Genomic DNA, 27,454 nt, shown 5'->3' on the forward strand with positions numbered 1-27,454 from the left:
AAATTAATCATAAGAAATTAACAAAAGTCTGCATAACCGTAACCGTAAAGTTCATGCTGCATGCATTAACTGATTCAACCCAAAGTTGTTCACAGATTCTTGTACCGCCGAGTATGGTCTGCGTTTGAGACCCAAGGATGTTGAAAGCTGTTGTTATTGATGTTACCCATAGACATGTTTTGATGACAACCATAAAACTCCTTGTGCATCAACTGATTCAACCCAAAGTTGTTCACAGATTCTAGTACTGAGGCGCAAGTAACTTGAAAATTGTTGTTTGTGATGTCACCCATGCTCATGTTCTGATTCTGATCATAACCACAAAGCTCCTGCTGCATCAAGCCAGATTCTTCTTGTATTGAGACTGAAAAATCTTGATTGAAATTTGATGCAGAGAGTGGGATTTGAGAGAAGGTAGCATCTCCATGGTTACTCATGCACATGTTGTGCTCATAACCACAAAGATCGTGCTTCATTAACTGATTCTTCAACCCATAGTTGTTATTCACAGATTTTTGAACAGAGTAGTAATCTTGTGTGTTTGAGACAAAAGAATGTTGGAAGTTGTTGTTGGCTGAAAAATCTTGATTGAAATTTGATGCAGAGAATGGGATTTGAGAGAGCGTAGCATCTCCATGGTTACTCATGCACATGTTCTGCTCATAACCACAAACCTCCTGCTTCATTATCTGACTCTTCAACTCAGATTGTTCAAGTAACGCTGAGATATAATCCTGATTGAAATTTGATGCAGAGACTGGGATCTGAGACAGAGTATTATATCCATGGTTATACATAAACAGCGAGAACTGGCTAGGGTTCAAAGATTGGTTCAGAGAAGATATTGATGTTAAACTCTGATGATCCGGTTTTGTCTCATTCTGTTTCTGCGACTCAAGAAATCGAAGCCTTTCTTGGAATTTAGAGACATTGAGTTCTAAGGACTGAGTCAATTGAGAAACTTGGTCGGGAGAGTAATGATCAGCGAGTGGATACTTTAAAACATTCACGTTCTTAAGACTCGTCTTCTTCTTCTTGTTCGGATTCTTCAAACCCTTGTTCTTCTTCTTCTTGTTCAGGAACCCATGAAGATTAACGCTTTTCTTGTGTCTCAAGGCTTCGTTTAATTGATTAAACCTCAGAGCAATGTCTCGCACTTTCTCTCGCTCCTTAGGCCATGTTTTAAGTTCTCCGTCTGGTCCGTAATAGATGACGCAGGCTTCGATATCACAGAGAGTGCAAAGCTCTGAAGCTTTCTTGAATATAGTCTCAAGTCTGTTAGACAAACTTGTGGAAGCGAGTGAATAAGAAGAAGAGGAAGACGAATTGGAACAACGAGAGGAAGAAGGTGAAGATCGAATGGTCGTCATCTTCTTGTTGATTTTGAAGACAAACTCTCTGTGTTTGTTTTCACGTTCAGAGTGAAGAGAAAAAGCTAATGAATTAGGTTAAGGAAACCCTTAGATATGTCATATATTTATAGAGTTTTTTTTGTAGGCCTGCGAGACAAACTCGAACCGATAATTCCGAACCGCTCCGAACCGAAATTTTTGGTTCCGGGCTTTGCTTCGGTTAGGAAAGGAAAACCGATCGGAAGGTTTGTAAATTATGTTTGGTTACCCAGTGTTTCGGTTCGGTCGGTTAACCGATATATTTTTCTTCCTCTGCTTTCGTCGGAACTCTTCAGCCGCTGGCAAGCTTCTCTGGTTAGGGTTTTCGTAGAACCTGACAATTTAAAGAAGAATAATCAAAACGCTACATTTCAATTTTGGAATCGGTAGTTAAGAGGCCAAATTTTTGTTTTTTTTTACTAGGCTTGGCCCAAACGTGTATATTTTTACAGCGGCCCAAACTATTATATATTGGACCTGTTCGTTTCTGTGTCGCCTAATTTGGTCACTTTTAATTTTCATTGTATAGTTGAAAATACGTAGTTTGGGTTGGGAAGATAACATATAATTGCTTCGATCTAATTGGGTTGGACTTAGAATTAATGTCACATTTTAAAACCAAAACCAAACGAATCTAAATATGTTCATGAGATCACAGTGGTTAGGCTTTAACCAAAAACATTCAGGCCTTCACACTAAACCAAAATGTTAAAATCCCGGTTAAGCTCAAACTTGTTGCACATGATAATCATGACGTGTCACAGCTGGAATTTCAATTTCTTTTTTTCGAAACATGTCTTAGTCTTGGAATCTTGATTTTTCAAATTTTGAATTTTTCTATATAGCGGAAAAAATTGGAGTTAGACCGTTTGAAGAAGAAGAAAAACCTCTACAAATCTCTCTATGATATCTCTCACTTTTTAGAAATCCCTAAATTTTAATTTTTTTTGCAAAATGTCTGGAGAAGTTTTTTTTTCTCCGGCGATCTTGCTTGGTTCACCGACGAATTGTCGGCGACGATCATGATCCAGAAATGACGATCTCTCACTTCGTCTAGGTATATCGATTATCTGGTTAGTTATCAAACTCTCGAATTTAGGGTTTCTTTGAGGCAATTCCGATGATTATGAATTCTCAATTCCGATGATCTGTTTATGAATTGTGTTTCTCTGTTACTTGATTAGTTGATTCGATTACTGTTACAACACCTCTCGTTCTTTGTTTATGTTACTTAATTTGTTCCATCGGTGTGTTAATCTTTTGGGGTTTGATTTGTCTCGATCAATTTTGTTATTTCCTCCTCAATACCATCTACGATAGTTTTGTGATTCGTTTGATTTGGTTTTGTAAACGATCGCGAGATTGGGATATCTGTATTAGGTTTAGATTTTGTGAATGGGAATCAAAGATCAAGTGGTGTTGTGATGCTCTGTATCTGGTATAGATTTTGTTCTGCATCACTGTGTTTCCGGTTTGGTTCTTGGTCTGATTCTTTTGGTTTACTTTTCTATTTTTTACAGATCGTTTTGCCTGAGAACAAGAAGAAGATGATGGTTCATCATAGTTAACCAAGGAAGCGGCTCTAATCTTAGTTATGTTAACAAACACAAAGTGCCTTTGGTTTTGTTCAAATATTTGATCTATTCAATCTTTTTCTCCTCCTTGATCTTTTGATATTGGTCTTTGAATATGATGTTAAGTCACGTTTCTTCTTCAGGTGCAAAGTCCAGAGCCTAGAATGTGGCGTTTCTTAGAACTCAGAAAACAGAGAATTCTGGATTCGCAAATCAATTGAAGAATGTGTATACTTACAGGCACTTATTCGTATACACGCCGGCATTCATACATTCATACATACATACACGCCATGCATTCATACATTCATATATACATACACGCCATGCATTAATACATTCATGCATTCATACATTCATGCATTCATACATGCTTGCATTCATGCATCCATGCATTCATGCATCCATGCATTCATACATACACGCCATGCATTCATACATTCATGCATTCATACATACACGCCATGCATTCATACATGCTTGCATTCATGCATCCATGCATTCATACATACATGCATACATGGATTAGTTGCGTACTTGCTTCCCTTGCACCCTCATAATTGCTTCTTTGATTCTCTGTCTGATACTCTGTTTACTTACTTAAATACTTTGCTTGTTTGCTACTTTTTTTTCTTCTTCATTCCTTGCTTACTAATCAGCTTCCTTCTTTGGTTACTTGTGTGCTAACTCGATTCCTTATTTTTTTCTTTGATTCTGTCTTTACGTACTTGTTACACGCATACTTCTATGCATCATATTTGCTTGTGCACATTCATAATTTCTTCTCTGTTTCTTTGATTATGTCTTTACGTACTTGTTACATGCATACATCTATGCATCATATTTGCTTGTACACATTTATAATTTCTTCTCACTTGCATCCTTGATTCATTTTCTGATCCTTTCGCTTACATATTTTCTGCTTTCATTCCTTACTTGATTGCTTTCTTCTTTTATTTTTTCTTCCTTGCTTAATTACCAGCTTCTTGGGTTGTTTGTTTCCTTTCTTGCTTCCTTGACTCTTTTGCTTACTTGCTTGCCTTTGTATTTTCTTCCTTAATTCCTTGGTTAATTGGCTTCCTTGTTTCATTGCTTACATGCTTGATTTCTTACATACTGTCTTTTTTTACTTAATTCTTTGGTTAACTTGCTTTTCCTGTTTCTTTACTGTATTTCTTCCTTAACTACTGAACTTGTTTTAAAATTCTTACTTTCTATCCTTATCGCTTGGCATATTCTTATCTCAGTTTATTTTCCACTAAAATGTGTACTTTGCTTTAGATAGTACTAGGTTACTATTTGAAATTCTACAGATGGAGACTCTCAAAGGGTACTTTTCCCTTTAACTTTCTCTCTTTGTTTCTAATTTTGTTTTTTAGTAGTTTTAATTGTTCAGGGTTTGACTCAAACCGTTTGAGAGCTTGGTGTTTACTTGCAACCACATTCTTGGATTCTCTAACACAAGGTTGTAAGGCTGAATATCGTGTGAATCAGATAAGGAATAACTATTTTAACTTATCTTGAATCAATATACAATTATATTAATCGAAATAAGCTAGAGAAAGGTTTATTTGTCTGTGGTATAAGCAGTGGCATAAGTTGCTGGAAGAACTTGCACGATAGAGTAAAACAAGAATATCAACTAGCCACGAACTCCTACTTGTAAGTTGCCATTTCCAAATCTCAAGATAATTCTATTGGATCGGACAATTTGCCTTTGGTTATGTATGTATTGCTGGTCTTGTATACATTTGCACTGATGGAACACTGTTATTTGTAAACCGTTTTGGATTTTGTTAGCTTAAAGCACCGCAATCCGTAGCTGTGAAAAAATGTGAGAGATCAAGTTCTAGAGAAAAACCAAAAGCTAAGCAAGATTCAGATTTGTGGAAGTAAAGCTTTTGCATGATAATTCAATAAAATCATATTCAGGTCTTGGTTTCTTTCTATGGTTTGGAACTTATATAGTATGTTCTACTAGTTTTTGTTGTCTTCTCAAATCGGACGCAAATAATGTCTCGGCGTGCCTCTCTTATATGGATACACCATTCTGCTTATTTCAGATCTATCGCAATGGAGCATTAAAATGGTCGTGCGTCATATTTGCGTATGTTTCTTCAATCTTTCTTATTTCTTTTATGCTTAGTCTTTCGACTTACTTTCTCTTCTCTTCTTCAGACGTAGAAGATTATATTAGTCTCTCAAAAACAAATATTTTGTTTGAGTACTGTACTGATCAAACACCCATTGGTTTGCTTCACTTTTCACATTTCATTTTACTTTGATGCAGCCATTCGAGTCCAAAGTCAAGATCTATTTAGAGCAATCAAAATACACATTTTGAAAAGAAGTAATTGTTTAATTTTGTTATTGAGAATTTACTTGAAGTTTTGTGTTTTCTTGAATTGGGAATTTTTTTTTTGCAGGTCTTCTTTCATCCTTGCACGGTGAAGAACAAAGACTCTGCTTCCCTTTCCAGGTTTCACTTTGATTTTTATCAGATATTTGTCTTTGTGCTAATATATGGTTATGAAGTTCTACTGTTTCAGATGGATTTCGTTAATAAGTGTTCATGGGATTAATACAACAATCTTCAGCATTAATACAATTTTTCTTTTCTTTCACTATAAAGGATTCTTATTCGTTTGGTTGTTGAAAGATACCAAGAACTCTCATCAAAACTAGAGTACAATTTTCCATTGAAGTAGCAAGAGTAGATCTATGGAGGTGCTTTCCAGGCATGTTTTTACTATAACTTAATTTCATTTGTTTGATCCAACTTCAAAGCTTCATTGCTATAACTAATTTTTTCAAAACATTTCAGGATTTTGAAGTAACGTGAAGCTGAATATTGAAAATATGCAAAGACAAAAAGGTAACATATAGTTTTGACATGATATCTCTAACGATTATGCCACTTACATATCCATTAATTAGTATTCAATAAGTAACTTTGCATCCGAAACGTATATAACCATCCTAGTACTATGTTACAACTTCTTAACTAACAATTGGAGTTCAGGGTGTAAAGAAAGATCAATCCTTTTATTTGGGATGCTTACTGTCCCTTTTCGGTTCGAATTACATAGTTTCAATGAGCGTCCAAGAAATTTGATTGGGATTTTCGCAGGCTCGAGCGGGAATCAGGGAGGTTCACTTCCATTGACTTACATCGACAGCAGAAGGCAGTAGTCAAGGTGCTCTCCTGATTAGGTGATGAATCTTCAACCTTACCAACAAATGTCTTTTTTACCCTTTCTCTTTATACTAATTTTATTTTCCCAACAATGACCTTATCAAAAAGGTGGTGCTCTCGATAATTGACAAGTGTGGTCTTAGGTTGTTGGCTGTTGCTCTCGTTTGACATCGATACTCATAGTTTCAGTCTTCTTTTGTTTTTCTTTACTGCGTGGAAACAAATGTTCATTTGTTAGTGTTTTTATTTCCCTCCTTAGGTGGTGCTAGAGAAAACGAAGGAAAGCCTAGGTGCATGGTGCAACATATGGTAATTTGTTGGATTGTTGCCCCCAAGACATGAAAGTACTGAAACCATTGGAAGGGCTTTGACTCTCGGTGTTAACATCAAGATGATCACTGGTGAATTTGCTCACCCATTGATCGTGTTGTAATAATAATACACCTTTGCCATTTTCCACTAACATTCTATTGGACGACGTAGGCCAGATAACCAGTTGTAAACTTGGAATGGGAATAAACATGTATCCATCTTCGGCTTTTCTTGGTACGCACAAGTGGTAGGAACCAACAAACCCCATGGATGAATATGTCTCTCAAGTCTCAATGGTACATGTCATGAATATCTTTCAGTTGTCTTTGCGAGAACCAAATTGTCCTAAAATAGAGTTTCTGACACAGGTTGTAAGTTTTGTCACGTAAGAGACATGGAGAACATACCTGGCAGAGAATCAAGTGAATTCCTCCAAAGAACTGATCAGATTAGAAAGAGCTAGTGTCTTGCGGCTGAATAGGTAAACATTCTTAGAATAAAACTACTAGCAAATTGGAAATATGTTATACCCATCTTTCTCAGATTTTTTCAGAATGGGAGATATGTAAAGGAAGGAACAAATACTTTTGACAAACTATTTAGGCCATCGTCAAAGATTTTGCAACATACACATCCATTAATTAGTATTCAGTAAGTAATCTTGCATCTATATAAATAACCAACCTAATACTTTGTCAGTAACAATCTCACTAAATGTTTGTATAATTGTGTATGGTAGGTAGACAGTGGAAAGAAGTGTCTAAAGGAAACTTGAACCCAGATGTCTGCATAGAGGTAAATCCACATAAGATCTCACACCCTCGGCCAAGTTCACATCACACATTAGAATTATAGAACCTTGGTAAGTAGAATAAACCTACTTAACTACCTATGATAGTTTTCAACTTAAAATCTGTGTGCATCGTGATTGAATTCTATAAACTCAATTTGATACATGCCAAAACGTTGATGTGAAATATGCAGACGTGTCTTTATTCGGTGGAGCATGGAATTCTTCTCATTGTAGATCGCTGCTTGACATTGTTTGACAATCCACTGGTCGACTCTCTTCACACAACTTACAATGAGCTCAAGGTAGGTTAATGAACTCGAGCTATGATTGTTATCAGCTTCTTGCATATCCACATATACATCAATAAATTCCTTCATTCGTTGAACATATGTAGTTACAGAAAGAATGCAAGAACCAGAGTAAGAAACCGATTTCTGGAAAAGATAATTCAAAGAATCTATACAGGTATCGTATCTTCGTCTGTAGAGATTTAATATTTTGACTTTTCTCTTATAGCTTAAAAATGGGTGTGTTCGGCATTCTAAATCAATGTCACAAAGGAGACAAGCGGTAAGAACCACCAAACCCCATTGACGAAGATGGTCTCCTGGAAGGTAACTGTCCTAAAACAGAGATTAGCATGTTTCAGAAGTTTTTGTGAGAACCTTACTGTCCTATAACAGACAATTTATTTTGCCACATGTTGTAGATTTGGCACGTAAGAGACGTAGAGAACATACTTGTTGGAGCATCAAATGATTTCCTCCAAAGAAATTGATTAGATTGGGAAGACTAGTGTCTCGCGGCTGAATAGGTAAGCATGCTTGGAGCATAACGGCTAGCGGCAATGTCCAACTGCCATTAGGAACAACCTGAAAATCTACATCGACCTCTTTGATAGCGTGATATAGTCATGTGTGCATGCATACATTCATATGTGCATACATTCATACATCCATACATTCATGCATACATTCATACATTCATACATTCATACATTCATACATCCATACATGCATGCATACATTCATACATGCATACATTCATACATTCATACATCCATACATGCATACATTCATATATACATGCATGCTTACATTCATGCATGAATCTATGCATATTTGCTTTCTTGATTTATTGATTGCTTATTTACTTATTTGATTTCTTAACTAGCTTGCTTGTTTTTTTTTTCTCTCTGTTTACTTACATTTATAACTTGTTTACTTCTTGTTTGTTTCTTTGATTATTTGATCGTTACTCACTCCATATTGCTTCATTTCATTTCTTAATCTGTGTGTTTACTTCCTTCTTATTCCCTTCATTGTTTGCTCAGACCGTACATGCAATTCACTTGTTTACTTATCGTCAATTTCTTGATTTCTTTGATTATTTGGCAGTCGCTTATTCAACTGATTCATTCATGGCTTAGCTCTTTCACATGTTTCCTCTTTGATTCTTTGTATCTTTACTTCTGTAGTTGTTTTCTTACATGCTTACTTTACTTGTTTTATTGTTTCTTTCATTTTTTTGTTTACTCACATCATTGTTTATTTATTTATTTGCTTCTATTTAGTTATATACTTCTTTCATTGTGTATAAATTTTTTGAATTTATACAAATGTACTCATATAATTTTGACAACAATATGAAAAATCGAAACACTAATAAATATCCGAATAATCAAACCGAAACTGAAATATAAATATTATTTCAAAAGTTATTATTATAAATCTAAAAATATCAAAATAAATAAATCAAAAATACTAAAATACCTAAAATAACCGAAAAATCCAAAAATTAACAAAGTTTTTTTTCAAATCTAACCAATTCCTCATATATAAAATACATGTATGGAGCCTCCAAACCTAAACTCTAAAACCATAATCTAACCTGAACTAGTACCCAAACGCCTAGGCCTAATAACGTATATGCCACTTATAAAACTTTATAACATTTCCAAATTTTCATTAACTGTATAATAATTTATTATAGATGAATATAACACTTTAGCTAGAGATATTTCAAAAAAGGTCACTCGGGATGGTAGAATAAGATCGTATCTATCTATAAGTGGACCTTTGTGGCTTCATTCTCTTAAGATATATTAGTCGACACATTATACATGTTAAATTATATATATTAATATTAATTTGAATTGAAAGTAATAAATTATTATTGTTTTAGTTGATACAATAAAAGAAAATTTTAAAAACTCTTACCAAATATTAAATTATTTTTGTTTCTACAAAATAACTCTAATTAGTCAATAGTTAATACAATTGAACAAAAAAAAAATAATTTGATATGTTTAAAAAGTATTAATAAAAGATAGTAAAAAATAGAAAATATTCAATAGTTTCTGAAATGAAAATAAATTTTTGTTTTAATTGTTTATATTAACTAAAACAATCGACATAAAAAATAATAATATTAATATTGATGAGAGATATGGGTGCCTCGTCATCAACGGTGCAGAATCTCTGTTCTCTGAGTCGGACCCGTATTCGATCGATTTTGTGTCGACCGGACGGCAGCAGGATTAGCCGGTGAGAAATTCCAAACCAGCGGGTGGGTTAAAAAAGGGAAGGGAGCTAGGAAAAAGTTTCACTTTTCTTGAAGTGAACTATGGATCCTGCGCAGCGAATCTTCAGGTCAAGGTGGATGCTTCTGTGTCATATCGCTGCAAGTTGGTTACTACAAGAACTAGTCTTACCATAGTCCATAGATGGTTGTTTGAAGATTCCTCTGCAAGGTAAAGCTACGAAGGAGATGATCGAGCTTAACGTTGAGAAGTTCATTGATGTGGGAACAGTGGATCACCGCAGTGAAACTCCGTACTCAATTCCTAAATCGAAGCTGACTCTAGAGTATTTGAGAGACCATACTTATTTTCGTGCAAGAACCTCCATGATTGCAGCAGTTACAAGAATCCGACATAAGATGTGTCTTGCGGCGAAGAATAGGGGCCGGACTGCATAATACTATTATTTCAAGTTATTCACTGCCTAACTCTATTGTCTTGTTTATTTTAACGTGTTAGCATTAGAACCCTAAGGTTCGATATATTACAGTGATCAATATGACAACATGTCATGTAAATGTAATTCCACTCTCCTTTTTTCTTCTTCTTGATATGTAATTCATTCTCTTTTCTTCTAATTCTAAACTTTTTTTTTTCCACTCATTCTAAACAATTAATAAACTCATTTCTTATAACTTTTTCCTTTTGAACCCAAAAAAAGAAACTTTTTTGACTAGAATCCGATCAACTATGGAAAAGGACTATTGTGAATAATCTCCTGAATTAACTAGAAAGTGCCAAGAGCTCCATTAATTTTAACTGGATTCAAACATCAAGATCCCAAAAAGATGCAACACTTGTAATAATAATGATAAATTAGATTTTAACCGCGATACACCCTGAGACGATTTATTTTCTAAAACTAGTGATTTTTAAATTAAATGATTATGCATTATATTGCAAATGACATCATGTTATAAAATATTTTTTTATATAAATATTTTAATATATAGTTTGCAATTGTTATAATTATATTATATGATATTTTGGAAGAGTTAAAAAAATACCAAACAAAGTTGATAGGTAAATCATAATTTTTAATCTTAACCATTTGTTTTAATTTTAACCAGATTCATTATTTTAACTGGATTCAAACATCAAGATCCTAAAAAGATGCAACACTTCTAAAACTAATATAGATTAATCAAATCAAAACATTACTAAATCAAAAGTTGAGATCACAATCATTAGAACAAGTCAATCGAGCTAAAAATATCCAACAAATGTGTCAAACTTCCATATAACTCTGATCTCATGAACTAAATATGGATTAATCATCCTAATCTCCACTTAATCCGGAACACCCCATATTCCAACACTTTACTGACATGTGTCAGAAGATGAAAGCTCCATGAGAGCTATATAAATTATGGAACCTTTGGAGGAACTTAACTCAATTCAATCTCATAATCACACTTTTATTCAAAGAAAATACTTAACTTTCTTTTCACTAAAGCTATTCGAAAATGTCAAGCAACTCCCAGAACATTAGCTTCCAAGCTGGCCAGGCCAAGGGCCAAACTCAGGTAATCCTAAACTATAATATTATTACTAGGGCCAATAAAAAATGATTAGGGCTCTAAAACTTAAAGTAACAAACGTTTATTCTTAAAACACTTATAATTTTTAAAGCAGGGGAAAAGTTTTTAAATTAAGTATTTCAATAGCAATTTTGTCTGAGATTTTTTCTTGTAGTAATTAATTGGTTGATGGTGTTCAGGAGAAGGCTAGCACCATGATGGACAAGGCTAGCAATGCTGCCCAATCTGCCAAGGAGTCTCTCAAAGAGGTTCGTATAATCTAGATAATTTTCATGATTAATTAAATCGAATTCTTGTAATAGTATGGAACTAATTAAATTGTTTCATTTATAAACATTTGTATAGACCGGCCAGCAGATTAAGGAGAAGGCACAAGGAGCTACCGAATCAGTGAAGAACGCCACCGGCATGAACAAATGAATACAATAATCATATGATTCATTATGTTATTTTTTTTACGAATAAAAACAATAATTCATTTTTTGAAACCTAAAGATTAGGTTCAACGGTTTGATTATTCAGACTGTTGTTTCTTTCTTTCTTAATATTATTACTTCTTCTCTTGGATTTTTGTTTCTGTTTATTATCTCATGATCATGTAATCTTTGAGATCCTTTTTCATTATAGAGATCTCTAATAAAATAGCATTGTCTTATGATCGTATTTTTCTTTTCTGCTTTCATTCAAATTATACGAAAATGTGGCTGAATTGGCATTATACCGGTATGGCATATGTCTTTTTGTTAGGGTGGAAAAAGAAAACGTATAACTGAAAAACCCTTCAAAGTAAACAAAAAAACAAAAATTGTTTTTATTAACTAATTCGTTTTATTAATGAGAAAGGCAATAACCCAAAAAAAAAATTCAAACCAAACCGCATCAAATAAATAAAAAGTTCTCATGATTTTACATCTTATATAAATTATACTTAGTATGGCCACCATTTGAGATTTATTAGGAGGAAATATATAATGGATATTTGTATTATATCATGTATTTAAATAATGTTCCCTTCGCATGGCTCTCAAAGCCTCTTAATTAAGACAAAGTTGTTGACAAAAAAAAGAGACTATAAATCATTATTACTTACTTTTATAATTTATTAGGTAAAAAACAAATACAAAAATTTTCAGATGACAAAAGATACAAGAATATAAAATTAAAAATTAAGAAACTAAATATACAATCTTATATGTGAAAAAATGATACTAACAATTGATTATATAAGTTATTATAAACTAAAGAAAAGATATATCTTGATACAACAAGTTTAGCTTCAACTACACAAATATTTTCACACAAAAAAAAAACTACACAAATATTTAAACAATTCACTCAATGTTTTTTCTCTCTCTTGATTTACCTCATTCTTGCATATTCTTGTACATAATATTTTTGTTTTTAATGGATGTGGTTGGCGAAAAAAATAAACAATATTGTTTTGTTTAGAAAAATGTAAACATATGAAACTGGGTTACACAGTAATTTATATGTATCTTGTATACGGACTCGATAGAATTAACATAAACCAAAAAATCAATTATTCAAGAAAATTTCATCCTCATAAACACAGGATCTAAGCTTGGTAAGAAAAGAGATCAAAGAATCTCTTAAGTGTTCAAGAAAGAATAATTACTTTTAGGACAAAAACTCAGAAGGCAACTTGGCATCTAAAGACTGTGCAAAACTCTCACTTTTAGGTAATACGATATAAATAAATAACCCCCACAAACTTGAGAAGAGAAAAGCTGGTGGAAGAGGAAAGATCAGATTTCAAGATCAACGAGGCAATGAGTCTGCATAGGGATTCAATGGTCCCGGTTAACTCCAGGTTAGAGAACATGGACTCTCCGATTCTCTCTAAGATTTGTGCGTGGGGCGTAATGCTGGGGCTCTTTGCGCTTTCATTATTCGCTATGGCCTATGCTTGCTATCATAAGCAAACTTCGAATTCATGCATCGAAGAGAAACAAGGAAAGAAGCAAGTGTTGAAGCCACTAGATATGGAACCAAAGATTGTTGTAATAATGGCTGGTAATGAAAACCCTACCTTCTTTGCTAAGCCAACCCAGATCAATGCATGACCAGTATTGTCTTAAATGATCATGATGTCAAAAATCACAAGATTAGTGTTATATTTTTCCATTCATTCGCTGGACGAGACCATTAATATTCTACTGATATATTTATATATACTTGATTAAGTTTTCTATAATAATTTTTTTATTTTTCTTTGTTAACTTTTCAATAAGAACAATTGTTTATAAAATTTTCTATCAACAGCAAAAAATAAATTATGGCAAAGATATATATGTCTAGTCTAAAAATTCTTCAATAAATAATTCATAGAAAGCAAAAAAATAAAGAATACTATCAAGAAAAAAATAAAGAAGATAGTTAAATATTAGAAGTGGATACAATATGTGTTTGTGTTCGGTTTAAGTAAAACATAACATATAGAGCTGCTGACATGAAGATGGCCAAGACAGACCCCACGGCTACGCTAACTTGGAAGAAACCAGGCTCCATATTGTTTCTTACGCACTTCAAATTTGTTCTTTCTCACCTTTTTTTCTTCCGTGTCTTCTTCACTTTCTCGGTTGCAAAAGATACTTATATATGTATGCAGGGCCGGCTCAACAAAACGTGGGACCCTGTGCTCGTTAATTTTTTTTCTAATATATGTTCTATATGTTTAGAATTTAGTTTGATTATACACTACTGTTTGTAAAATGGACCTTGATTGCTTAAAGAAAATGATTGAAAAAATAAAGGACCCTGTGCATTAGCACCAAGGGCACACCCTCTAAGCCGGGCCTGTATGTATGTATTGAAACAAAAGTTTAGATTTTGTAAAAAAACGGTGAAATTGGTAAGTTTTACATTATGCTATCAATAAATTTGGAAATTTTACATTTAGTCGTTAAGGAGCATTAACTAGGAAAAATAACAAATATTCCATTTTATGGTAGCTTTATTTAAAGTGCTAGATCCTCGAATATACTGTGTTGTTCGCATATGTGTGTGTTAATATTACTATCGAATATATTGAACTATACACTTTTTGAGTCAATTTGGTTAAGTGTCTTTAATTAGTTATACACATGTTGATCATAGATCCTCTTTCACCGATTAAATCACATCAGTTTTATTGGTTTTGCAACTACTTTAATGTTTTTTTTTCAGCAAACCATCGTATATGCCAACAACAAGGTCCATCTTATACGGGAAAATGGATTAAAAAAAATCTCACATGAAAAAACCTACGTACCTTATGGTTTTTAAATGATTTTAAACCCTCGCTTTTTACTAAAAGATTTTGTGTAAAAAAGACCTAAAAGTCGTCCATTTCTATAAATTTATCATGCACCTCCAAAAAATGTATAATAATATTACAAAATCAAAAATAATATATAATATAACATTTATACATATATTGTAAATATATATACGATCACATATATTTGATTTTCAAAAATAAAAAAGTATAGTTGAAATCTTTGTCTTGAATGCTTTGATTTTGATATATTACTTATCAACTTTTTAAAAACTTGAAAATAACAAAAAGGAGTTATTTTGGAAAAATAATTCGTAAACTAGAATTTAAAAAAATAAATAACAAACTAAGTTGTTTTTAAAAATATAATAATTTATTTGGTATTTATTTAGTTTATTAATAAGTCTAATATTAAAGGTTATTTTATTATTTTTAAAAAATTTAGAGTTTAAAAAATCACAAAAAAAGTTGAGAAAGTGGGTGATTGGTTTAAAATTTAGAATTTTTGCTGTACAGATTTTACTGTAGCTGTGTTGGATGTAACTGTAACTTTTATTGCTGTAGAATTTTTGCTATAAATTTTTAACTTTAAATATTTATAAAAAATGGATTACTAAATATAATAGTTGTAATAAAAAAAATTTTATAATAAATAAAATACCTTGTATTACTAATTTAAATATATATATTATGATGATATATAAAAAAAGGCCTATGAATTCTTAATAAAATAAATCTAAATTTTACCTAAAATTAATACATAAATTCATTGCAATCTCAATTTTTTCATTTAGGTTTAGTAATTATCAGTTTTTTTTAGAACTTATCTTTTTTTTTGTTATATATTTATAATTTAATTTTTTGTATTTATCTAATGAATTAAAATTTCTACAGCAAAGAAAATAGGGCTTTGAGAATTTACTCTATTACATCCTTAAAAAAAAAAAAAAAATGAGCTATAAATTTAAAAATAAAGCTACAACACGATTGATTAGTAATCAAGGCTTTAAAAAAAGTTAAGGTTATAAGTCAGACTTAAAACCCAACCAATCATGCACAAAATTTCTACATATTTTTCTGAAAAATAAGGGGTTCTTAACCTATTTTTCCTTTTTATACCAACAATATGGTATGTCGAGATAACTTTACTAAGCGCTGTTTTAAAATTAAAACTATTGCAATATAGCCTAGGTCCATGGACGTAACTTCTTATCTTTTATCTCCCTCCTATCTTTTAAAGAGAGGAAGCTTGATTTTTTTTTGTCTTCGATTAAAATTGGTTCTTTCCGGCTAAATACATTTTTTCTATATATTCTCGGCTAAGTTCGAGTTCTCTCTTAGCCGCTTTGGCTATATTATTGTTTGTTGTTTTTGTTTTCTCCCTTTTTATAGTTATTAGATCTCTTCTAATTTAGAAGAGATAAATGTAGTAGTGTTTGTTGGGAGAGTCAAAGATCATCAATTGCTTGATTCTCTTGCAAGGAAATATAAATCCTCATACCTTCTTATTGGGACCGTATTTTGGTTATGGATGCATGTTCTCCTTTTGGCTGGGAATCGTGATGAGTGGAATTCAGTGACTAGTGTAGAACTTATCAGAAGAGCGTGTTTTACTACTGATTTGATCTCTTACTTTGCCGCGTCTTCCAGTGATACAAGAATATGATGACTCATGGATCTCTGTTCTACGCCCTCGAAAAATTTAGCTAAAAGTGGTGGTATGATGAAACGGAATAAGCAGCTAGAATTGGTGGTAATTTTCATCGGAAAAATTGGATTCAGCCGATGTTTCAGCTCTGGTGGATGAGTCATTTCGTGTCTTTCCACCTCCAACTTGCAAAACAACACGTGTTCTTACGAGGTCAGCTAGTTTTTGCTCCGTAATGCTTTATTTTGGATCTATGTTGGACTTTGTTTTTTTTGTTTTTTTTTGTCGAGACTTTGTTTGTTTTGTATTATTGGATTCTGATACACTTAGCAATTTTCCAATTTGGAAATCAAATACGGGATGGACGACCAAAAAAAATAAAAATACAACTATTGCAATATATGTTTTCAAAAACAATTAAAAACCCCATCACTTTCGTATTGCTTTCTAACTATAAACTTCCTATATTACTTTTTAATTCAGTAGTTTTTTTTTTAATACGCTTTAAAATTACTTTAGAAATCGAGTTATAACAGTTCAGTAGTTTTATATTTGGCAAATATTTCGATGAAAGATAATGTTTTAAATATTATTTATCAGCCCGTTTTCTAGATTTGTTTGGCATCTCTATATATTTGGTCAACTTCTGTCATTATAAGCTATCTTTACAAATTCGTACGCAACCTTGAATACCACATATTTTTTTGCCTTATCGAGCGCATGTTAATTTTCTTATTAAGTGCTGCTGTTCCAAACTTTTAAATATGCAATTTGCTTTCATCTCTTTCGTTGTAACTGAGAAATTTTAAGAGAATAACGATCAAACACAGAGTCACATGTCAACATCTTCTCAGTCGTACCCAATGAGTGGCGGCGATGATCAACACAGTTACATCCATAATTCCTCATACCAAGTATGTAATGTAATCATCATATTTTATACGATTGTAACTATGATGATTCTGTTATTCCTAGAATGTAACCATAACATGCAATTTTTGTGAGACTAATCCCTAAATATATCTAGTACACTGTAATGATTAACATACCTTTGTGATACAGAAAGCAGGCATAGATGGGGTTCAAGAAAAGGCAAGACAATACATTTTAGAAAACCTCGATCTCCTTAATATGAATCCCAATCTTAGTACTTTTACAATTGCAGATTTTGGTTGTTCTATTGGCCCTAACACTTTTCATGCTGTTCAAAATATCATTGATATTGTGAAACTTAAACACCTCAAAGAAAGCCAAGAAGATAGTCGTGTGGCGCCTCTCGAGTTCCAAGTTTACTTCAACGATCTACCGAACAATGACTTTAACACGCTCTTTAGGACTCAACCTCCTTCCTCCAAACAAGAATATTTCTCGGTTGGAGTTCCAGGTTCTTTCTATGGAAGGGTGTTACCAAGAAATAGCATCCACATCGGAAACACTTCCTTCACGACTCACTGGCTTTCAAAAGTTCCCGAAGAAGTTTGTGACAAGAACTCTCTAGCTTGGAACAAAAATTACATTCATTGTAATAATTTGATAGAAGAAGTTACCGAGGCTTACAAGGTCCAGTTCGAAAAAGACATGGGGGTCTTTCTTAAAGCTAGAGCCGAAGAACTTGTGCCTGGAGGATTGATGATCACATTAGGACAATGTTTGCCTGATGGTGTGGCCATGTATGAGACATGGTCAGGTATTGTGAAGGATACCATTGGTGATTGTCTTCAGGATATGGCCACTTTGGTAAGATATAAAATTCCAAAGTATTTTTTTTTATATACCCAAAGCATCATATCTAGTTTTGAAGCCTAGATCAAATATTTATTTGATGCTTTGGAATTGGATTATGAGAAATTGGTAGTAATAAAGTGTTTTTTCTCCTTTGTAGGGAGTAACCACCGAGGAAAAGATCGAAATGTTCAACTTGCCCGTGTATTTTCCTCAAGTTAGTGAATTGAAAGGAGCGATTGAACAAAACATAAGGTTTACAATTGAGATGATGGAGATTGTAAGCCATCCATTGGAGGCTGTGCAATTATCCAACAACTTCATCACTTCCATGTATCGAGCAATTCTCTCTACAGTTATAGAAAGACACTTTGGAGGTAGTGTGGTAGATGAACTATTCCGTCAATTTGCTAAGAAACTCTCCGAGCACCCGATTGATTTTGAAAAGTGTAAGAAACAAATGGTCTATCATATCGTTCTTAAACGAAAGTGAATATTGAGATTATCCAAAACTTTGTGTATTGTTCAAATCCAAACTGTTTCCTCCTTTGTAAATTACGTTTAAAACTTTGAAGTTATATGTCTTAAGCTTTATCAAAACAGAGGAAGACCTAATACATGTATAAGGCCGTCATTAACTCAAAGGCTAAGCCCATTTAGCCTAATACCTTGTTCCATTGTGTTATCTATTAATCGGATAATCATAATAACAATATTAGGCATCGATATTGCATGTATAGGAAGACACCAGAGCAGGAGTGAAAAGTTACTGAAGACAGCAGAGCAGGAGTGAAAAGTTACTGAGGTTATAAATCTTGATTGGGTAGATATACTAATTTATAAATATTGAGGGACTCTAGGTGATAGAAAACATAGACTCTCTGTTAGCCAGATGGTTTTAAGTTATATCTCTACAGATGTAACTTATAGCCAGAAGGTTTTAATTTAAGTTATATCGTATCGCCAACCATGTTATAAACCCGCAACGAGGGATGCTTTGACTAGATCATATCACTCTGTTTCTTAGCTATTACCTAATTCATCAATAATTTATTCTAATTTTCTTTACTAACTACTTAAATATTAGACAAAGAAAAAAATTGTTAACAACGGGAATTCTACTGAATTTGAATGTAGATGGTGAGATAATGACAGTGGTAATAAAAACAACTAGACTAACATGTGTGAATCTAATAATTTTAACTTTGTATTTGGTGAAGATATTTGCTTAAACTATATACCACCACCTCCATGGATGTTATTTTTCTAAATAAATTTTATTTTTATTTTTCTTTGAATGTAAAAGAATCACTGCATCATCTAATAATTAGATCAAAGACAAAGAGTCAAGAGGACACCGACTCATCATCCCCGTAAAGAGACAACCGAATGCAAACAAAGATAGCACACAAATGTGGACATCTATTTGTACATAAGTCCGTTGCATATGCACATCTTAATTTAAATCTTGATACTATATTCAATTATTAAGTAATGTTAACTATTTTTTTTTGTCGGCTGAAGTAATGTTTAACTAACCCTTTTTTGGGGGAGGGGAAACAGAAAAAAAAAAAAAAAAAACTATTAGGAAACAGAGATATTACTAAAATTATATTGGGATATTAACTGTCTATTGTTGCCACTTATAAAAAGAAAATCAGTCTTTCTATTTTTATTATTCGAGCCTTGAAACCACAATTATATTTCAGCGAACGCAAATTTAGTCGGTATGATTTGGATTAGCGTCATACTTTTTGTGAAAAATATCACTTGATGATACGTATGTAAATTTGATTTATAATATTTAGTATTATAAAGAAAAAAGGTGAAATATTCTTAGATACGAAAAAAAAGAAGAGTGCAATTCATATATACCACAAACTTTACAAATTCATTGTGTTTTTTTTTTCTTAAGTTTATGTAATGGTCTAAATACTGTACGTCGAGGAAAGAGTTTTTAGAAGTTTACAAAGGATTCTTCAAAAAAAAAAAAAATTGTAAAAAGTTTAAGAATTGGCTCTTTATATTTTATACCATTTACCATTTCTTTAACGTTTAAAAATCTTTCGGAAACCTAAAATTTGTGGAATCTTTGTAGTTTTGGGGTTTGATCATTTTTTTAAAAAAACATAATTATTTTTCAGTTCTTGAGCATTCTTTGTATATATTTCTATATTTATTATAGAAAACTAGTAAATGATGACGTTAGTTCAGAAATCAGAAAGAAGATAAAAAGTGGCACTATCCTAACATGCATGTTATAGAACATGGGTTTGATCAGAACCTAACACCAATCTTCAGGAAGGTTCGTGTTTGGTTTCGTATACAGAGAATTCTAAGTGTAAAGATACATTCCTCTCATGCTTTAATGTAAAACTAAAATTGCCGCACTCTCTTTAATCACACCCATTAATTAATTTAATTACTTAGTAATATAACCTAATTAATGTTATTTTTCCTCGGGGTGCTATGAAGAGTAGAAACATCGAGTTTTAAAAAATAGTTTTTTCAACTACCGTAGTATTGGTGAACCTAATTAATCGAGCCATTAAGAGAAGACAACACATAAACAATTAGAAAGAAACAAAATATTTACATAAAAGAACAATTATTCTTTTTCGAATCATGTCGGATATAGCTTTAAACGTTAGAACATATAAGCTGTCCTTAATAAAGTAATAAAAACATACCAGCAGCCTTTATTCCTACCACATGCATATACTTATATACATACGAGCTTACTCTTAGCAAATGCAAATACACCTCTAAGAAACAAACCTCTCTCTCTCTCTCTCATCAAGATTAGGGTTGTTGATGGATAAAGAAGAATGCAGCAGTAGTGAATCCGGTTGGACAACTTATCTTTCGTCGCCGATTAAAGTAGATGAAGATGAGGTCGTGGATGAGGACTACTACTATGAAGGGTATAACATTTATAATTATTCGAGTAAAGTCGAACACGAAGAAGAGAGGAACAAAGATAGCGATGATTCAATGGCCTCAGATGCTTCGTCTGGGCCAAATTATCAGCGGTTCCACCAAAAGAACAAGGCGTTGGATTTGAAGAACGGGAAAAATGAAGGTAATTCTAAGAGTAAAAATGATGATGATCATCATAATCATTATCATGACGGTAAAAAAACTAGTAACTCATACAGGAAAAAAGACAAGAAAAAGAGAGAAAATAAGAGTACCTATAGGATGAAGTGATTAATCATTGTATGTTAATGTTAGTGTTATAATATGTAATTAGTGCTTGTATATGGGGATGTTGGATTATTATTTCCTAATTTGTTTGGGGTTTTTTGATGCCTCAAGGATAGGAAGATGATTCTTTTATTATTTATTGAAAATTATGTGGGATATGTGTTGATTGATGTCTATATTAATTGTTGTTCTTGATTCATAAATGTTAATGATTCTATCATAAACTCTTTTCTTCCGATTGGTTGCAATTCGATTCGTATTAGATTTAATTTACTTGCATGTTTATAAGAAAAATATTTAATATTCAATAAAGAGAAAGAGAAAGTATAGAAATTTTTAAAATTCCATCGTTTAAGCATAGGATATAAAGTAAATATATACCACTTAGAAGTTCAAGATTTAAGTTTATGAACTCGTTTTCAACTAAAATATATTTCTTAACAAATACTAATATTAAACAGATAATGAGAGACGCTCAAAGAAAGTAACTGATGATTGTGATGATGATGACGTGTAAAATGTAATCATCCATTATATGTACATATGAATATATGATAAGAGAAGTGAAGGCATGCATGTGTAGTGAGAGGTGTTTCCAGAGACAAGTTTCAATTATTGTCATATTGGGGATTTGTGTGTGTTTTGCCCAAAACTCTCTGAAAACCTTCTGATCTGAATAGTTCTGGGTGTAAAAAGAAAATGGATCCACCGCAGACACATGCAACCAACATGGGAACTATTCCACACAAATTCAATATTAAATAATTATCATGTAAAATATTTCACAAATTGAAGCCAAAAATAATGTGCTTATTTTTGTCTAGATGCCAGAAATTATATGCTTCACCAATCATTATTTGGTAACTCCGGATAAAAAATATTTGTTTGTCGTATGTGGAGTTTTAATAGTTTAAGTTCGTGTGCATATATCTTCTTAGGTTCAATATATATATATATATACTAGATTTTATCTCCGCGGTGACAATTTATCTTTTTAAAATTAGTATAATTTTTTTTTTCAAATTGTATCTATCTATAATATATTTTTATTTTATAGTTTACAATTGTTATTAAGTAACGTCCTACCAAACCCATCCCGCCAAACCTGTCCCGTAAAAAAACCATTTATTTATATTAATGTTGATCTTATTTATGATATGTTTATAAATCATTGTCTAAATATTTTTGTCGATGCGGGACGTTGAATCCATACATTTTTTGCTAATTGGTTAATATACGTTCATTTTTAAAATTTCGAATCATAAAATATGACGGAATAAATTAATATTTTTTTAAACTCTATATATTATATAATGATGTTAAAAATTGTAATATATCAAACTTATTATAAGTTTAAATATTAATAATATTTTATAAATTTTAAATATATAAATAATAATATTTAAAAAATTAATATTTTTGCTTATAAGGTAATGACATAATAACTCTAAAAGCAAGGATTTAGAAGATTTAAATCTTTAGTTAAATATTTTTATTAATAAATAATTAATGTCAGTGACATGACATTGTAAATAAGTTCAAATACAAAATTTATTTATTTAAACAAAAAACGTTTAGTAAGAATAATATTTATTTAACAAAAAACTTTGTTTTAAAATATTGTTAACAAATATGTTTATGCTAATTTTAAGGGATTGATTTGAAGTTTGGTGGGATTAAATTTGATTGATAATGTGATTGACAATTTAAATCAAAAATTTAAAGTAAAATTAATTATTTTGAAAAAAAGATTTAATGCTAATGGCATTAGATTGTAAATAAGTCCAAGTCCAGGATTTATTTGCTAAAATGGCTGCAAAAATGTATATATAGATATATATATTTTGATTTAAGAGATTCTGGGGCGAATCTTGTAATTTTAGTTTCATCTCAAACGTCACTAGAACCGGCGATCTCTAGGCGAATAGGGTCTTTACCAATTGAGCTAACGACACTTGGTCTTGAGTTCAATATTACGTAAACTTTACCGAAAATTTTATTTTGGAGAAATCTGAGTCTACGCATATGACGAATGCTAATGTTTAAAGAGAGATTTCGTGCATATTTGTCCAAAGATAGATGCAACTTGATCACAAATACGTGTTGATTTTCATTCTAATGAGGAAACAATTTGGGTTTGGTTTTAGAGAATTAAAAATTGGGCATTATTTAATTCACTGAATTATTGGAAGTATATTAATTTTGTGTGTAAAGTTTACCCCATTGTGAACTATCGAGTTTACCCGCATGTTTCATATATTTAAGGGTATGGATAATGAGTTGTGAAGAAAGATGCATATGCTTATGCCATACATGCTATGGTTTTGTAGTTCTACTAGTCACCAAACTTTGGATTAAAGGGATATATCTCCTGGATCTACAAATTCTTCTAACAAAATAATATACCATCTCTTTGTTACCGAAATATAAGTTGATTTAATTACATTTATATTAAGGTGGAATTTTAAGTCTATGCATCAAGCTAGTCATGATAAAACTTCATCCCACTGGTATTATAGATTTTCAACTCTAAAATCAATTGGTAGTTAGTGTATTTGTCGATGTATTTTATATATTATTTTAATTCCTTCTAGCTTTTGATGTGAAATCCTAACGGACCCTTCTAATAAATTAGATTTCACTGGATCCAAAATCAAAATGAATTAGAACTAGTAATGAGTTCTTTGAATATTAGTTAAGATCTCTTATACATTATTTAAGGGCTTTTTAAAAGATGATATAGGATCCTACCATTTCCAAAGACCAATGAACCAATCATCGAACGAAAACGAAGCGAGGAAAAGAAATAAAACAAACATACTTGTCTCAACTAAAGAAGTTACTTTAGTAACATATATAGACTACAGAGACTACTTTAGCTCACACACGCACAAACCTATATATAGGCTGAGATTGTGATGTATATTTATACAATAATCAAAGTGAAAAAGAAAAGAAAAAAGATGGATCGATGATTTTGAGAACTGGGACCAAACTGTTATTATTTTGACTTACCAAAAAAACAAAAACTTATGTCATTTGTTCCTGTCCTGACCATAAAGTGTTGTGTGTTATATTGAATTGTATTTCCAGCTTTTGAGGTGGTTTAGAAAAGCTGTCTCTATTTCTTTCTTCGGCTTTCAATCGCAAGTGTCTCTTTCAGTCTTCCACTTACATTATGTTATGTGATTTTAGTGGCTAAGCTCTTTGTTTTCTTGGCCGGTAAGTTTCTCACCCACACGAATTCGAAGAAAAAGCCGTTTGTTTTCTTGACTGGAAAGGGGTCTCCTTTTACGTAAGATTGTTTGTTTGTCTTCTTGTCTGAGATTGATGTAAGCTTGATTTAACATTTTATCCAAGTTATAGGTTTACTTATGCCGCTGAACAGATTTACCAATAATCAATAGTGTAATTTAGGTTTTTAAAAAATAGCATTAACTGCTTTCTAAGCCAAATCTTGCAAAACCTCAGTCCATGCACTACCAATACAAGGTACTAAAATAAAATAAAATACAAGGTACTAAAATACTACAGATAAAAGCTCTTCTTTGCTTGACATAATTAGATTTACGAGAGTTTCACACACAAGTACACAACCATGTAAGGTCTTAATTGTTTTTGTTTGCGTTAGATTTACGTATTTGCTTTTCATATTCTTATTATTTTAATCACAATCTTAATTCTTTTCTTAATAATTTTTCAACATAAAAATGCAAATGGAAATGGAAGAAAATAAACCGTTTACGGCTGGTGTATATTTTTTTCAAAGACACTACTTAAGCCAATTTAGAAAGAACAAAATTGGTCATTATAAACGTAAAATTTTAAAGAGAAAAAGAAGAAAGTCTACTGTTAGTAATTGATGCTTGTATTTACATTTTGCAAAAATATTTATGCATGTAATTTTTTTTAAAATTATACTTCAGCAATGTGAATTTTTATCGTTTGTTATGCAAACAATTGTGAAACAATTTCTTACTTCTATTCACGGGCAACACAAGTTTGAAGAACTCTGCTTTAACAATTACTAATTTAGAGTCTTAATTAAATCTTAAGCTGAGACAGATCTCTGGATATACATTTGTTGATACATACTAGAGCCCCAAAAAAATAAAAATAAAAATCATCTATACAACGTCGTCGTCGTCTCTGATGCAAGAGAAAGGACTCTGATTCTGAAGCTGCATATCACTAATCATTTGCTTAAGCTCAGTGGTTTCCTCTTTGAGCTGAACATTCTCTTCAATAACCTTCTCTTGAGACTCTAAAACGCAGTTAAGCTTACGAAGCAGCTGATGATTCTCATCCCTAAGCCACATCACCTGTGACCAAAGCTCATCCACTTGTCTCTGCTTCCTCATACGCGATCTTCTTGCCGATTCTCTGTTAGATATCTTCCTCTTTTGCTTCCTCTCATTTATTATCTCCTTATGATTCTCTTCTGCTTCATCTGAGGTCGAGTTGTTGCTGCTGATCAAACTCATGAACTGTGAAGTGTTCACGCCAGTTTCGAAGCTGAAGAATGGATTAGGGTTTTGTCCGCAAAATGGTGAGGATGTAGGAATATGGGAAAGGTACGAAGGTGGACAACCATGGAGGCTAAAAATGTTGGTGGATGGTTGCATTATCGGTGGAGACTTGGGACGCAAGGTAGGGTTTACTCTTAGGTGATGGAAGAAAAGAAAGATTGTAGGATTTAGGGAATTGTGATGAATGTTTGGTGTGTGTGGTGAGAAGAGGTGTTCATATAGACTAGTAGGGGGACAATTGTGGACCATGGTTTCTTCATTTGGGTCAAACCAATATAAAAGCATCTAACAATCATGCAGCTAAAACGTGTATTTATATAACTTTATTTATTATTTAAAAACACGATCTATTTTTTCACCTATAAAATTATTGAACTACTTAGAACGAAATCTAAATAACTTATTTTTTAAAGCCTGTCTAAGATTTATTAGAAGTTGGTTGAAGTCTTAGGGTGAAAAATGGCTTTGTAAATGAATGATTGGGATTAATTGAGTTTTTCTTTTCTTTCAATGGCTAGGAAACAAATTGTTTTTTTTTTGTTGTGTGGAAATTTCAAATATCTTTCAACTTATTTTTTAAAACCTATCTAAAATTTATGAGAACTTGGTTGAATTTTTGGGGTGGAAAATGGTTGTGTGTAAATGAATGACTGGGAATAATTGAGATTTTTCTTTCTCTCAATGGCTAGGAAACAAATTTGTGTTTTTTTTTTTGGAAATTTAAAATAACTTTCAACTTATTTTTCTGCAAAATAGTAGATAAATAAATTGAACAAACTACTTTTATAATTTGGTCAATTTTTTTCAATTTTGAGTTGAATGAATTAAATCATTTTTTAATAATTTATTCATCTTAAATAGTAAACGTTTGGAGAAATTTCAAAATGTCCATTTTCTAATACCGTACCACCACTTTTTGAAAATGACTTCTATCTAAAATCTTTTAAATATTTTATTATATTAAGCTTGGTTTAATATATATACATGTAAAATTACACATTTAGAAAAAAGTAATTAAAGCATATAATATTTTATAGAAGTGTCGGATTGACACATATAGCAATCATGCGTAATTCTTCATTTTCGTCGTATTTTGCTAAAAGTTCGACCTATGTAATTAGATTCTGTTAGGGGAAGGGTGGTGATTTTGAAATTTAACCTTTTGAAACCCAAGAAACATATGGGCTTTTATAACCATCCAAATTTATATTATCTTTAATTTTTTTTTAGTGTTGTTAGAAAAAAAAAAAAATATTACGTGATGGACTTAATTAGTACTAGAGGAAAGCATCTCATCAAGAAGAACAGAAGAAGCATAAACAGACCTATGAATGAGACCTTGAAAAGGTTGAGAGAAAACAAATTTAAGAAGCTAAGTGTCCAATTCTTTTGCATATTTGATGTGTTCGTTTAGTTTTAATAAAGCATAAATCTTTGTTCATAAGATCTCAACAGAAAATGAACTACAAATCTCTAATCAATCTACAGTGGTATTCATATCACATGACTTTCTTGTTTTAACATCAATTCTGACAATTCAACTATTCAATCATTGACCACATCGGTTTCTTAACAATCAAGTTATTGGATATAGAGAGCCCTCTTCACCTAGGTAAAACCTCATAGGCCTTTTGATAACCATACAAAAAAATATTAGTTTGCTCTCACTCTACGCCAACAGGG

The 27,454-nt window shown here is 31.9% G+C and overlaps 9 protein-coding genes, 6 long non-coding RNA genes and 3 other non-coding genes across 20 annotated transcripts; 12 read left to right on the forward strand and 6 right to left on the reverse strand.

Moving 5' to 3' along the window:
• Positions 1–7: 7 nt before the first annotated feature.
• On the reverse strand, positions 8–1,370 carry AGL77 (AGAMOUS-like 77; the record flags this gene model as incomplete). Its single annotated transcript, NM_123235.2, has 1 exon — positions 8–1,370. One exon carries the CDS (start codon positions 1,368–1,370, stop codon positions 90–92), a length of 1,281 nt encoding a protein of 426 aa, NP_198690.1. The 3' UTR covers positions 8–89.
• Positions 1,371–2,188: 818 nt separating this feature from the next.
• On the forward strand, positions 2,189–4,183 carry AT5G00550. Of its 2 annotated transcripts, none has more exons than NR_144179.1 (2): positions 2,189–2,448; positions 2,912–4,183. It is a non-coding gene; the product is annotated as an uncharacterized misc_RNA (transcript). The 2 variants fall into 2 exon arrangements; NR_144180.1 differs by lacking the exon at positions 2,189–2,448 and having other exon boundaries at positions 3,153–3,249; positions 3,421–3,595.
• Positions 2,368–2,864, forward strand: AT5G05785. Its single transcript, NR_142864.1, has 2 exons — positions 2,368–2,449; positions 2,775–2,864. It is a non-coding gene; the product is annotated as an other RNA (non-coding RNA).
• A 180-nt stretch (positions 4,184–4,363) lies between the features above and the next one.
• On the forward strand, positions 4,364–4,861 carry AT5G38743 (uncharacterized protein; the record flags this gene model as incomplete). The annotated part of the gene is made up of 2 exons (NM_001344265.1): positions 4,364–4,450; positions 4,766–4,861. Coding segments are annotated over 2 exons (183 nt in total), but the record flags the coding sequence as incomplete, so codon positions are not given.
• A 349-nt stretch (positions 4,862–5,210) lies between these two features.
• On the forward strand, positions 5,211–5,564 carry AT5G05805. The gene is made up of 2 exons (NR_142865.1): positions 5,211–5,316; positions 5,470–5,564. It is a non-coding gene; the product is annotated as an other RNA (long non-coding RNA).
• AT5G38747 (uncharacterized protein) lies at positions 5,394–8,346 on the forward strand (the record flags this gene model as incomplete). Its single annotated transcript, NM_001344266.1, has 8 exons — positions 5,394–5,444; positions 5,625–5,692; positions 6,096–6,162; positions 6,421–6,451; positions 7,213–7,268; positions 7,458–7,568; positions 7,783–7,880; positions 7,976–8,346. Coding segments are annotated over 7 exons (462 nt in total), but the record flags the coding sequence as incomplete, so codon positions are not given.
• Positions 7,665–8,059, reverse strand: AT5G05815. Its single transcript, NR_142866.1, has one exon. It is a non-coding gene; the product is annotated as an other RNA (long non-coding RNA).
• A 1,368-nt stretch (positions 8,347–9,714) lies between the features above and the next one.
• Positions 9,715–10,245, forward strand: AT5G38750 (asparaginyl-tRNA synthetase family; the record flags this gene model as incomplete). Its single annotated transcript, NM_123236.1, has 3 exons — positions 9,715–9,812; positions 9,854–9,923; positions 10,006–10,245. The coding sequence occupies 3 exons, from the start codon at positions 9,715–9,717 to the stop codon at positions 10,243–10,245; spliced, it is 408 nt and encodes a 135-aa protein (NP_198691.1).
• Positions 10,246–11,237: 992 nt separating this feature from the next.
• Positions 11,238–12,110, forward strand: AT5G38760 (Late embryogenesis abundant protein (LEA) family protein). The gene is made up of 3 exons (NM_123237.2): positions 11,238–11,373; positions 11,568–11,636; positions 11,734–12,110. Exons 1-3 carry the CDS (start codon positions 11,314–11,316, stop codon positions 11,806–11,808), a joined length of 204 nt encoding a protein of 67 aa, NP_198692.1. The 5' UTR covers positions 11,238–11,313; the 3' UTR covers positions 11,809–12,110.
• A 1,019-nt stretch (positions 12,111–13,129) lies between these two features.
• On the forward strand, positions 13,130–13,640 carry GDU7 (glutamine dumper 7). The gene has a single exon (NM_123238.2). The coding sequence runs from the start codon at positions 13,179–13,181 to the stop codon at positions 13,470–13,472; it is 294 nt and encodes a 97-aa protein (NP_198693.1). The 5' UTR covers positions 13,130–13,178; the 3' UTR covers positions 13,473–13,640.
• A 166-nt stretch (positions 13,641–13,806) lies between these two features.
• On the forward strand, positions 13,807–14,212 carry AT5G05835. Its single transcript, NR_142868.1, has one exon. It is a non-coding gene; the product is annotated as an other RNA (long non-coding RNA).
• On the reverse strand, positions 13,807–14,212 carry AT5G05825. Its single transcript, NR_142867.1, has 2 exons — positions 14,127–14,212; positions 13,807–14,040 (listed from the first exon to the last, which is right to left on the reverse strand). It is a non-coding gene; the product is annotated as an other RNA (long non-coding RNA).
• Positions 14,213–16,114: 1,902 nt separating this feature from the next.
• AT5G00555 lies at positions 16,115–16,599 on the forward strand. The gene has a single exon (NR_144181.1). It is a non-coding gene; the product is annotated as an uncharacterized misc_RNA (transcript).
• A 243-nt stretch (positions 16,600–16,842) lies between these two features.
• On the forward strand, positions 16,843–18,589 carry AT5G38780 (S-adenosyl-L-methionine-dependent methyltransferases superfamily protein). Of its 2 annotated transcripts, NM_123239.4 has the most exons (3): positions 16,843–17,227; positions 17,376–18,050; positions 18,196–18,589. In NM_123239.4, the coding sequence occupies exons 1-3, from the start codon at positions 17,150–17,152 to the stop codon at positions 18,526–18,528; spliced, it is 1,086 nt and encodes a 361-aa protein (NP_198694.1). In that variant the 5' UTR covers positions 16,843–17,149; the 3' UTR covers positions 18,529–18,589. The 2 variants fall into 2 exon arrangements, with proteins under 2 accessions (NP_198694.1, NP_001331979.1); NM_001344267.1 differs by having other exon boundaries at positions 16,843–18,050.
• A 1,989-nt stretch (positions 18,590–20,578) lies between these two features.
• On the reverse strand, positions 20,579–20,818 carry AT5G05845. Its single transcript, NR_142869.1, has one exon. It is a non-coding gene; the product is annotated as an other RNA (long non-coding RNA).
• Positions 20,778–21,436, forward strand: AT5G38790 (uncharacterized protein). The gene has a single exon (NM_123240.2). It carries the CDS (start codon positions 20,850–20,852, stop codon positions 21,243–21,245), a length of 396 nt encoding a protein of 131 aa, NP_198695.1. The 5' UTR covers positions 20,778–20,849; the 3' UTR covers positions 21,246–21,436.
• Positions 21,437–21,729: 293 nt separating this feature from the next.
• Positions 21,730–21,963, reverse strand: AT5G05855. Its single transcript, NR_142870.1, has one exon. It is a non-coding gene; the product is annotated as an other RNA (long non-coding RNA).
• Positions 21,964–25,205: 3,242 nt separating this feature from the next.
• On the reverse strand, positions 25,206–25,954 carry bZIP43 (basic leucine-zipper 43). Its single transcript, NM_123241.3, has one exon. The coding sequence runs from the start codon at positions 25,865–25,867 to the stop codon at positions 25,370–25,372; it is 498 nt and encodes a 165-aa protein (NP_198696.1). The 5' UTR covers positions 25,868–25,954; the 3' UTR covers positions 25,206–25,369.
• Between the last annotated feature and the right edge of the window lie 1,500 nt (positions 25,955–27,454).

The sequence above is a fragment of the Arabidopsis thaliana genome, chromosome 5 (genome assembly GCF_000001735.4).
Source record: "Arabidopsis thaliana chromosome 5, partial sequence".
Classification (NCBI taxonomy): domain Eukaryota; kingdom Viridiplantae; phylum Streptophyta; class Magnoliopsida; order Brassicales; family Brassicaceae; genus Arabidopsis; species Arabidopsis thaliana.

Excerpts from the sequence above, each read along its gene's own strand:
- AT5G38760 (NM_123237.2), top strand. The coding sequence starts at position 11,314 with ATGTCAAGCAACTCCCAGAACATTAGCTTCCAAGCTGGCCAGGCCAAG. Across the intron at positions 11,374-11,567 it reads AGGCCAAGGGCCAAACTCAG|GAGAAGGCTAGCACCATGAT; the intron begins GTAATCCTAAAC and ends GATGGTGTTCAG. Across the intron at positions 11,637-11,733 it reads CCAAGGAGTCTCTCAAAGAG|ACCGGCCAGCAGATTAAGGA; the intron begins GTTCGTATAATC and ends ACATTTGTATAG.
- GDU7 (NM_123238.2), top strand. The coding sequence starts at position 13,179 with ATGAGTCTGCATAGGGATTCAATGGTCCCGGTTAACTCCAGGTTAGAG.
- AT5G38780 (NM_123239.4), top strand. The coding sequence starts at position 17,150 with ATGTCAACATCTTCTCAGTCGTACCCAATGAGTGGCGGCGATGATCAA. Across the intron at positions 17,228-17,375 it reads TCCATAATTCCTCATACCAA|AAAGCAGGCATAGATGGGGT; the intron begins GTATGTAATGTA and ends TTTGTGATACAG. Across the intron at positions 18,051-18,195 it reads TTCAGGATATGGCCACTTTG|GGAGTAACCACCGAGGAAAA; the intron begins GTAAGATATAAA and ends TCTCCTTTGTAG.
- AT5G38790 (NM_123240.2), top strand. The coding sequence starts at position 20,850 with ATGGATAAAGAAGAATGCAGCAGTAGTGAATCCGGTTGGACAACTTAT.
- bZIP43 (NM_123241.3), bottom strand. The coding sequence starts at position 25,867 with ATGCAACCATCCACCAACATTTTTAGCCTCCATGGTTGTCCACCTTCG.